This window comes from Danio rerio, chromosome 7 (genome assembly GCF_049306965.1).
Source record: "Danio rerio strain Tuebingen ecotype United States chromosome 7, GRCz12tu, whole genome shotgun sequence".
NCBI lineage: Eukaryota > Metazoa > Chordata > Actinopteri > Cypriniformes > Danionidae > Danio > Danio rerio.
In genome coordinates this window covers 64029754-64042195 of record NC_133182.1, presented here as the reverse complement: position 1 = coordinate 64042195, position 12442 = coordinate 64029754, and the positions used below count along the sequence as shown (strand labels likewise).

The window sequence follows — 12442 nt, the reverse complement described above, 5'->3', positions numbered from 1 at the left end:
TGTGAGAGAAAATGCTACACAGGAAATTTGTCCTTTCCAGCAGGGATCTAGGCATGTATTCAGGAAGGACATGGGTGGTGTGTGTATGTGTGGAAGCTTTTCCATCTCTATATGCCTTTTATGAGGCCATTTACTGATGTCAACAGACCATAGTTATTGTTAGTATTGTAAATGTTGTTGTTTTCTAGCACCATGAGCTAGTCCTCAATCTTGTTAAGTCAGCAAATATCTTTAGTTCATACCACCTGTGTGTCATGAAATAACAAAAACTCTTAACAGTTGGTTTGTGATAACAGCTGCACACTTTCTCCTAATGTTTTGTGTTGTATCAGTTCGATTCATATGACACACTGTCACCTTGGAATTATAAGGTTTTATCTGCATTCTGAAGGATTTTGAGATATTGAGCTCTAAAGTTCTTGCATTTCATAGCAAACAGTATGTGTATAACATTTTTTTAATAAAAAGTCTTAATTTTAACTTAAAAACATCCCATAATGTAAATAAGTTGTCAATTAATAAAATTGTCAGTAACTCGTTTTTGACAAAATGTCAGATAGAACCTTCTAATTCCAAGCTGACGACACAATAAAACACTAAAAAAGCTGAAGTTGTGCTATTTTTTTTTTTTTAAATAGCCTACATCACTTGATTTGATATTGATTTCTATATATAATCCACAGAATTCATCAACATAAATCTATTGTCATATACTTACCCTCCACTTGTTCCAAACCTTTTTGAGTTTCTTCTTTCAGTTAAGCACAGAAGAAAACAATTTCAAGAATGTTACAGACTGATACCTACTGATTTTCATATTTTTTGTTTCCCCTAACTAACTATTGATGTCAGTTGCTTCATGTTTACAGCATTTCTCAAAATAACAAATTTTGTGTTCATTAAAAGACATTTTAGATACATGTATATATTGTCATGAACCATCACTTTAGGCATTATTCTTATTCATTTTGATTTTAACACAATTATTCTCTTGCTCTTTCTTTGTCAGATCTGAACGACACCTTCAGTGAAGGAAACGCAGACACAGTGGGCCAGATTGTTCACTACATCATGAAAAATGAAGGTAAACTATACAAATGTTTGGATGATTTATGAGTTTGACACATTAATGAAAGATCACTGGTCACTGATTTACTTGACCCCAAGATTACAAAATGTAAGACCTCTCGGAAATTATGACGTTTTTTGCTGGTCTGTTTACACTGATGGAAACTTGAGGTGTGGTAACAAGTCGGTCACATTAATCATGATGTTACATTGATTGTGACGGAGTGTAAACAATCCTCAGCTGACCTCAGAGCAGTGACTCATCATGAAGTCACAACAGACAACTAAGTGTATCACCAGGCTTATTAAGACATATTTAGCTTTCTTTTTTTGACTGACCTAAATATATATATAAATAAATAAATAAATAAATAAATAAATAAATAATATTCAGTTGACAATTGAATCCACGTTGATGGACTTTATTGTAACTCTATATTTAGGTATCTTGGTTGGACTTTAAGATTTGTATTGTGGGTTTAAATTCTGAAAATTCTGATCATACATGCATATTGCAAAACACACACATTTTTCACACTTGGTAAACAAGTTTTGAATTTGTTGTCTGGGTTAGTTTTGATGCTAATGGTGTTGTCTGGTTAAATCAAGCTGTAAATGATAAAATGTGCTTTCAAGTCCTCATGAAATCAAAGTTAATAAAATGTATCTTCTTAGTTCTTTGTTCATATATACTCTTGAATTAATTTAGCACATCTTTATTCCTAGAACTGCTTTACCATTTTAAAAAAATGCTTCAGTCTTGAAATAGTTTTAGCAGAGTCAAGTCCTTAAAGGGATAGTTCATCCAAAACTGAAAAATTATAACCCCTTAAACCAAACCTGTTTCACTTTCTTTTTTTCTGTTGAACAGAATATGTTTTGTTGAAAGCTGAAAACCTGTAACCTGAGACTTCCATAGTATTTGTTTTCCCTTCTATGGCAGTCAACAGTTACAGGTTTTTAGCTTTCTTTAAAATATTTTCTTTAGTGTTTCTTTAGCAAAGAAAAAAATTCAAAAGGTTAAGTTCATGCTTTTGTTTCCATGCATATCTTTGATGTTTCAATGCCCCATCCTGGTCATGCACGATAATTTCTTTTAGAACATCATCCTGTCAGAAATTGGATTATTTCTGCATGTGCATTATTCGACTTCTTAAAGTGGTTAAAAGTACTATTGTTCACCCAAAATGATGTTTACTCAACCTCAAGTGGTTTTCTTTATTCTGTTGAACACAAAAACAAAGTTTTTTTGAAAAAGCTAAAAACCTGTATCCATTTACTTCCATTGGGAAATTAGTAGTTTCCAGCATTCTTCTTGTTCAACAGCAGAAAATCAAACAGAATTGGGGCAAGTAAACAGTGACTAAATTATGCTAGAGTTTTGCATGAACTGTCTCTTTAAGATGAGTAATTGGAAGGAACTGGAAGTTTGTTAAATGCACGCCACTTTCATTGCCAGTCATTGCACAATGTTTTTTGCCACTTTTTGTGCCATCTTTGAATATATAAGCTATTTAAAGTTGAATATCTTGGTATGGCATCCCGTGTCTGGATGTTTGTTTGTTTGAAGGCATACAGCAGCTATTTGCACAATGGAACCAGCAAAAGATGTTAAATATATATATATTTTTTTTTCTATACCTAACCTTGCATACTGTATACCTAACCATATATTTCCTATACGCATGAAAAGGAAAAACAAAAATAGTGCAAATAGCAGGTAAAGGTGTTTACTCTAGGTGGAAATAGTATTTTCTTTAAGCCATTTGCTCTAATTGCAAAACTCGCCAAACAGAAAGAACACATTGAGAGCTGCGCCAAAATAGTCTGAGAAATATATATTCTGCATCTTCTTCTAAGAATTAAAAAAAAATTCAAAATGCATCACCATTCTCTCCTGAACTGATTCCGGACTCGGTATTTAGCAGCAGATGGCACTGTATGTTTTACAAACACAGTCATACTCTTACAAATACCACTTGAACCAAAAATAATCATTAATAAAGTTAGGAAAGTTTTCAGGTGTTCATAGTGAGCTGTTTACAATTGTCTTGTGATAAGTCAACTTGCATGACTCAGCCTAAAGCAGAAGTACTCTTCCTAATTTGAGTGCACGGTTAAAAACTAGCCTAGAGTGCCATCTGCTGTTAAACTTGAAATAAAAAAATTTAAAAAAATTTCACCACAGCTTTTTTTTTTTTCTGCTTTGTTTAACTGTAACTCCACTGTAATGCAACAATGACTGTTTTGAGAGAGGCCAGTAATGTGAGCTAGTTGTAAAATGGAATTACACTAATATTTATAAGGTGTGTGTGTGTGATGGCAAGAAGTTACCCTTGGTTTATTGTGATTATGTGCTGCAGTTGTTGCATCAGAAGGTATTAAGCTGCTTTCGTTAGTCAGTAGATTTCAGTCAAGCCAGTGGTTCTTCATCTGAGGCTGCTGACTCTTCTCTGTGCTAATTTAGGAATTCATTAATTATACTCTCTCTCATTGTCTTTCCCCAGCCAACTCAGATGCACTCAAAGCCATGGTTCAGGACAGTATAGACTCTGAAGGGTAAGACCTGGCATACTTCTTTTCTAAGTGTGTTGTATGTGTGTGTTTTAATGTTCTAAACTAGCTGTAAATTGGTGGAGGAAAAGGGGCTTTTTCGAGCATCAATTAAAATTGTAGTTTAAACAGGTTTTCTGTCTTTTGCATGCCACAAATCCCACAATCTAAAAGTTTTAAAAGCATGTTATAAATATTTCCTATAATTTGACATTTTCACAAAAATAATTTAATATGCTTTTCTATCAGGGTGTCTGTGGGATCTTAAAGTCTTAAGTTTCAAAAACAAAATTTTAGGCCGTAAAGTCTTTAATTTAGTGAAATATGATGTTGTAGGTCTTAAATCATTTTAAACAGGCCTTAATTTTCCTCTAAGTAAAGCTACCCAATCAGGCCGACATCCATCCAGTCACCAACAATCCAACTTTTTTTTAATATTCAGGTTGATGTTAATTTTTTTTTCTTCCAAAGAGATATAATCTACAACAGTTAGACAGCAGTTGTTACAGCAATTTTTCCAAATTTTAATTCCCCAATTCACAGGGAAAGATAAAACAACAATTACACGGTTCCTCATGATAATAGCAGAGCAACATATCTTTACGCTATCTTTCATTTATACAAAAACTCTTTACAGAAGTAAGAAGGAGTTGACATCATATTTATAAAAAGGCATGAAACTTAAGGTTTTATAACAAACACATTAGGTTATTCAGACGTTATACCCTATCACTTTGGATCAAAGGCCAACAAATACTATTTTAGATTATTTATGTAGTTGTCTCCATAATAAATATACTTTTAACAATGTTAAACTTGTCATTAAAAAAATAAATATTATGTTGAAAAAAATGTATACAACTAGAATTTTCTTATTTTGGAACATTAAAGTATGTCACTAAGAAATAATTAATTTTTTATTTATTTATTTATTTATTTTTTTTTTTTTGCCATTATACATACTAACACTAATGGTTATTTATAAGTCTAAAAATTTTTTTCATAATGATCTTAAAAGGGTCTTAAATTCTTAAATTTGACCCTGTTCTATCTACGTATAAAAGCTAAGGCATCAAAATGAGACCTGTCATAATGTACATGATCCATATAAATATTTAGAATAGTTGTGATTTTAAGTTCTTTTTTTCATCCGCTATCTATAATTTGATGCACCTCCCCACACACATTTTTATATAGATTTTATAACATACTCATATATTAGTGCTGTCAAAATGAGTGCATTAACACATGCGATTAATTTGAAATAATTAACGTGTTAAAAAAGAATCTACGCAATTAACGCAGTTGCAGGTTTTTTAACTTCCTGTTGTGGCCGACTTGTGGTAAACATGTAAAGAAATATGCATAAGACCAAGGAAGTACTTTTTGAAGGCAAGTTTCAGTATAAAACAATTAATGTCGCATCACCAGGCTCTCCAGAGTTTCATGCAATTTTAGGTGTTTAATTTTCAACTTGCGACTTCTTCTGTTTTAATGGAATTTGATACCGCATGGCGAATGGAGAGAAAAACTGTGGTCCTTTAAGGTAATCAAATCTCTGGTTACATGGTAGACTTTTAATAAGAGTATTATCTTAAACATAATAAAATCTGAGAATTGGTGTCTTATAGAAATGTACTTAAAGTCTACTCATGAAGTCACAAGCTGTCAAAGACATTCCAATGCCTTTTTGCATGAGCCGTCCAATGTTTCAGTAAGTTTGACGTGTTTCCTCCTTAAACGCAACAAAAGCATCTCCTTCGCGTTATGTCAGAACCCTTGTGAAATACAGCCATACTTTAAAACGCTTAGTTTAAGCAAATTTGATGAATGCGATTATGCGTGTTGAATCTGAAGGGAGTCGCTCCCTGCGCAGTCCTGCCGGCGTTATGTGTGTGTTTCTGTCTGTGTGTGTGTGTCTGTGGCAGGCCTGTGCACAGACCCTTACAGGGGCAGGTGCTGCAACACGATCGCAAAGTAAAGAGCAAGTGCCTCCTGAGAGGGGCACCTAAGCCTTTGAGGGCAGAGGGGCAGGGGTTCTAGCCACCGGGCCACCCCCCTGTGCACAGCCTTGGTCTGTGTCTGTAAAATTGTTTCTACTTTATAATTATTTTTCTCAACTCTCAGCAATACAACTTTACAATGAGTACAATTGTTTGTATTCAATACTTTTATTATTATAATTTTTATAATTTTCCATATTTGCAATGCCTGTATTTTGGCATTTTTTGCAGTCCATTTAGAATCTAACTTGGAAATCAATGTTTTCTTTTTTTCTTTATGTATATTATATTGGTATGTTTATCAACATTGCTGCGTTCTTGTAAAACAGTCATGGATGATTTGAGAGAGTGTGATTGTGAACCACGACTTATAAGCCTCCAATATAAAGTAATATCACATCAAATCAAAAGATGGCGCTGTCACTTCTCTAATAGCTTCAGCAGCTCGACGTGCCTCTGTCTGTCTGATATGACACATTGTGGAGGAAAACACCATGAAGCACAAAAGCATCAATCACTGACAGTGCTGCAAGCCAGAATTAGATCCAGGAAGACTTTCAAATCCACATATACCTAGGAGCCATGGAATAGGAGTCTGGGTGGAGCAGTGATCTCCACCCTGCTATACTGTATGTTTTTTTTTCTTTTCCTCATGTTATTTTCACCAGTACTATAAAATCGGATTATAGATTTATAGTTCATCATCAGATTATAATGAAGCCGATACGACTGTATTTTTCCCTATCAGGTTTTTTTTTTTGTCCCCTTTTCCTTAACGATTTCAGGGTACAGGACTGATAAATGTTTAGTCATACTCAAATGTTTCAAGGGATAGTTCACCCATAAATGAATATTCTGCCATGTACTACTCACACTAAACATTCAAATATGAGTAAATCATGTCAGAATTTTTTATTTGGTGAACTATCCCTTTGAATATTTGTTTTAATTGCCTTATGTAATTGACAATCTTACACATCATCACCCACTAAAAGAATAGTTCAACCATGAAAAATTAATATTCCATCATCATTGACTCATTCTTGTGTCATTCCAATCCAAATATACAGTGGTTTTTTCTACAAGGCAACAAAAATGATAAAAACACTTCACACATTCAGGCTTCAACTATAAATTCAAAATCATTATAAAAGTTTTGAGTTTCATCTGTTAAACATTAGATAAAAAAAATTTGAAGAAAGCTGAAAACCAGCTGACTATGGAAGTCAATACAAGTTTCCAGCCTGCTTCTAAATATTTTCTTTTGTGATTGAGAGAAGATAGAAACTCTAAAAGCTTTAGAGAAAGTAAAGGGTAAATGATGGCAGAACTTTTTTGGGTGTACTATCCCTTTGAGAGCTTAAATTTCATTTAATATTCACTATTCATAACTTTTCTTTCCTGTGAGCTTTTAACACAATACTGATGTGAACTCGCGAATAAACTTAATAAATGATTTCGATATACAGTCTCACCCATGAAAGTAAAAAAGTTTTATGTTTATTGTCAGGGACCTTTTTAGAACTACACTTTGGTGCTTATTATAAGCTGAAAGGAACATATTAGTGTCTATAGAAAGTACAATATTGTACCTTTTTAGAAAGGTACTCATTTTATTTTTGCACCTATATTTCAGAGGATGTTCTTTCATTTATGCTTTTTCAATCTCCATTCAGTGGAAAAGCTCAGCCGGCATTTTCTTCAAGTCTCTCTAGGGAGCAAACAATGACAGAATTCTCATTTTGGGAATTCCTTTTAACCGTCCATCTCCCCAGATGTCCTTGTTGTCTGTGTGTCTGTATGTGTGTTGTATGTTTTACAGTTAATCTGAGCATTCATGTGAAGAGATTTGGGTTGAACAATCAGGTCACTCCACTGCTTATACAGAACAGTCTGAGAGACTCTAGCAGAGTGAATTTCCATCCTGCAGTCTGAGACGACACAGAGAGACTGAAGGGAAGAGCAGAGAAAGGTGAAAGGTGTAGACTATAGCAATAAATGTTATGAAGAAAGGAGTTATTAGGACTTGAGGGATGAGAAAGTGAGTGGTTCTCAGAATGAAGTGTGATTGTGCGATTCATTCGCCACTTACTGAGGAACATACCGGACAGGAGAAGACTAGGATGGAGCTTATAATAGGATGGATGGAGAAATCTGTCACTCAAACATTTCTTTAGTCAGGTAAACCCAGCTACTTTAAGGGAAAGATTTTTTTGCACATTATTGAAGCTACTTTTAAAAAGGTTGCTGTCTGAGCTGCAAGGTACTCCTATAATATAGATTAAACTACCATAAAAAAAAGTGAGTAGAAAAAGTAGCTGCTACTAACTATTCTAATAATTTTATATGCATATGTAGTTATTTTTTATCAAGTTCAAACTAAATACCACTTTACAACAAGACTCTATTTGGCAATATTAGTTAACCACATTGATTAATATTAAGTAACGATAAAAAATACTACAGAACCATTTATTAAAGCTGAAAAACAAAAATGATAGTAGTCAATGGTTTAATGTTTGCAACATTTGTCACAATTTTTACTTTTGTGTTCAAAAGTGCTTTGAACTTTTTTTAATGTTGTAATGTTTGTTCTCTGATAGTTAGCAAGGCTTAAAAGAAAAAAAAAGAGAAAGAAAGAAAGAAAGAAGGAAAGAAAGTCATTATTATTCTAGAGCACTATTTTAAAACCTGTTTTGACCCTCTCTTCAGAGCACCTTGTTTTGACATTTGTGCTACATTCTAGACTTGAAAGTTATTGTCCATTGCAATGATTGGCTGAAGGTTTTGCATATTCAAATCCGTTTCCTCTCACCTGTCAAAACACTGATTTTGACAAATGGTAACTGCTGAAATTCAACCAAAAGTGTTTGAGCCTGTCAGAGACCAAATAAATTGCAATTTATACACCAAAGATACTTCAACTTGTGATGGCTTGGTGATTATTTAATTCATTCGTTCATTTTCTTTTCGTCTTAGCCCCTTTTATTAATCCGGGGTCACCATAGAATGAACTGCCAACTTATCCAGCATATGTTTTACACAGTGGATGCCCTTCCAGCTGCAACCCATCATTGGGAAATACCCATACACATTCGTTTACACACACACACACACACACTCACACACACACACTACGTACAATGTAGCTTACCCAATTTACCTATAGCGCTTGTCTGTGGACTTGTGGGGGAAATCGAAGCACCCAGAGGAAACCCACATGAATATAGGGAGAACATGTACACTCCACACACACATGCCAACTGACAAAAAAAAAATCCCATAAAGTAAATAAGTTGTCAATTAATAAGAATATGTCAGTAACTCAATTTTGACAAAAATGTCAGATAGAACCTTATAATTCTAAGGTGACTATTTGCTGATACTAGAACTGAATTTAGAAATAGTTTCAAAACATCTTTGCGCTTAACAAACAAAATTATGAAATTAAATAGTGTATATAATGGGTGTCTTCAGTGGAGTGTCTCTACCATCGTTTAATAATTGAAATTAAATCCTCCTTTAATGTGTGGTTGAGCTGATCAACTATACATCATATGGGGGTGTAACGGTGCACAACAATAACGTGTTGCCACAGATCTCAGGTTTTAATCGAATATAATTTTAGTGTAAATTAAAAAAAAAGATTTTATTAAGATTTTATTTCTTTATTTTTATTTTCATTTTATGTATTATTATTTTTTATAAGTAATTCAATATTACTTGAAGATGCTGGAGTAGTTAAAACAAAAACACACAAGCGTTAAATAGTCTATATAGGCAGGTGTGAAAAAGTAGGGTTTTTGCCATGAAACTCCTCAGTCCAAATTTTAAAACCATATCCACATAATTAAAGCTGGGATTTAAGTTGTGCCTTATTTTTTATTTATTCTTTTATTTATTTTTTTTTTGGAAAAACGTGAATTGGGACTAGTTTATTATGTTTCAATTTCATGGTCACACTTAACAATAGAGTCTTATTAGTTAATGTTATTTAAACTTGAACTACAAGTAAACAATACATGAACATCATTAATGATAAATTAATGATCAACATTTCACTAGTGCCTTATTAAAATATAAATACTGTTTTTTTTTTTTTATTAATGCACTGAGAGTCAAACTAATAATGAAAAACTTATTTTTCATTAACTAATGTTAACAAACATGAACAAATACAATGTTCATAGTTTGTTCATGTTAGTAATTGCATTGACTAATACAACCTTTTTGTAAAGTTAGCAATATAATAATGGTGAATGATTATGTAAATGATTTTAGTTAAAACATGTAAATATTCAGTACATATCAAATCTGTAATGGATAAAACAATAGTGTGGCTCATGGTAAAAACATTTGCACTCATTATTTTTTTCAATATAATCACCTATAATTTCTTTCACTTTGAAAAGCCTGCATTAAAAAAAAAAATCCATAGCAAAATAAAGAGTCTCCTACTGCTCTTGATGTTCTGGAACTATAATTGGAAACCTCTCCTTTTTAATTTAAGGATCAGAAAGAAAGCAATACAAAGATTATATATATTTTTTCTGCAACTCAACAATGCACAGCATCGTAATTCCCAGAAGCATTGCAGTTTCTCAATTCCAATGTTCTTTTTCCGGTGTTAAATGCACTCTTCTATCCACCTATAATGGGTGGTTGAGCTGAGCAACTATACATTTTATGGGTTGTAACGGTGCACAGAAATAACAATTTGCTACAGATCTCAGGTTTTGAAGTTATGATTCAGTGCATATTTCAGAACAGCAGGAGAGAAATCTAAACACAGCATGTATTCTATGTTTCTTTTTCCCCCTTAGTTAATCCGAAGCATCTCTATTTCACAGTTGTTGCATCAAGATAACGTTACTTAATAATCTAACCAACAAAAATCTAACAGCAGTATTTTATTTTATTTTTTTTTACAATAAATACTGGGTCAATGAATGCAATAAGGTCTTCTTTAATGTTTGTTAGTTAATGCAGTACTTACAGTAGTGTTAACTAATGCTGACTTTTATTGTAAAGTCAACCTAATTATTAGTTACCTAATACTATATAGGGTGGGCCATTTATATGGACACACCTTAATAAAATGGAAATGGTTGGTGATATTAACGTCCTGTTTGTTGCACATTAGTATATAAATAACTAATGAAAGAATACGTTTAAAACTGAAGTACACCATTGTTTTTTTCTTTTATTAAGGTTTATTAAGGTGTATCCATATAAATGGCCCACCCTGTATATTTATAGTATGCTTTTTCTATAAGCCATAGTAGTACATGAGTTGTTTACATGCTACACATTCTTTCTTATCTGAAAGATGTTGTTTTTAAACAATAGCATGAATTTAAATTACAGCATTGTTCCAGAAAAGAAAGAGAATTACTAAATGAACATATATATATATATATATATATATATATATATATATATATATATATATATATATATATATATATATATATATATATATATATATATATATATATATATATATATATATAACTTGCTAAAATGCTATCAATTCCAAATGTGTTGTAAATAAGTAATTGTCCTCAAAACATTAGTTCTATGTTTTTTCAAGCATTATTTGGTGCAAATTTGATTAAAAAGGATTATAATATTGTATGGATTTGTTTATTAGTCCTGCATGTCAACATTTGGCCATTCTGAATGTTTATTGGATTTTAAAATAACCCTTCACTTTTTGTTCCACAGTATATTCCTACAAACTTAATTATATTACAAATGACTAATTACTGTAATAAAAAAAGTTAGATATTCTTTGTATTCCAACATTTTATTATCCACTGTTTTAATAGTGTAAAAAAAATCTCAATTCAGCTGCAGAAGGCGATGTTGCTATTCAGTCAGTTCAAGTTCAAAATGCTAATATTTCTGAACATACACTGAATATGTTAGTTGATATTCTCATCATAATAATTTCATTGTTTTGTGTTGCTACATAATCGCCAGTAATACAGAAATTCCCTCACTACATTTGCAGTTAGATGGTGTAGTTATGACTTTGACCAGCAGGGGCTAATGGGATCATGCCAACCATCATAACCTTGACCTGTAATGACTGCATTAAGGCTCTTTTCCGATTAATGTTTATAAAGGATCAGATAAACCAATGTCACGCTCTTCATTGCTGAGCACACAGCATCTTCTTTTTATGTAACGTTTCTGCACAAGTGTTTTTTTTTTTTTCTTCCCTTATATTCTTCTTAGCCCCATTTGCAGGTGGCATTTCAAGTATATGTCCTGCTTTCCTCTGCCTCTTGAGTGAGACACACACGCATATGCACACAGAGCAGAACAACATCCTGCAGTGTAATGAAGACCGATAAGAGACCAATGGATTTATTTATTTATTTATTTTTTAAGTAGGCAGAATAGAAGGACAGATAAAGCAGCAGGGCAGAGAGTTGCCCTTTTGAAGTAAATGCTGTATTTCTGCTGCATTTAGCTAGGACTGCACAGTATATCTTTCTGCATTAACAATGCAATGGTGTCATTGTATCTGCAATAGTCACATCGCTGGATGGTTGACCAGAAATCACTGCAAAATAGGAACACTTTAAATGAAAGGGTTGTTATGACATTTTTATAAAACTAGAGATTTTATACATGCTTATGACAACTGCCATTAAGCGTCATGTCATTATAATGCAAAGATGACACTGTTTGAGATATCTTTATGAAACTTGACATTACCAAGTCATAAACATATCATATCCATTGTCTTGGTGATGTCATGTCAAGCTGACACTGGTGTTGATGGTGGATAAAAATATCTCAGTATT

The 12442-nt window shown here is 32.6% G+C and overlaps 2 protein-coding genes across 2 annotated transcripts in view; both read left to right on the top strand.

The window, feature by feature from the left end:
* LOC141375164 (uncharacterized) overlaps positions 1–12442 on the top strand; it is a 340778-nt gene that overhangs the window by 171139 nt on the left and 157197 nt on the right. The gene's annotated exons all lie outside the window — the stretch shown is intronic.
* Positions 1–12442, top strand: part of rell1 (RELT like 1) — a 49261-nt gene that overhangs the window by 30399 nt on the left and 6420 nt on the right. The window contains exons 3-4 of the mRNA NM_001201360.1: positions 1010–1084; positions 3576–3627. Of these exons, the coding sequence (NP_001188289.1) occupies positions 1010–1084; positions 3576–3627 (127 nt within the window). The remainder of the gene's footprint in view (positions 1–1009; positions 1085–3575; positions 3628–12442) is intronic.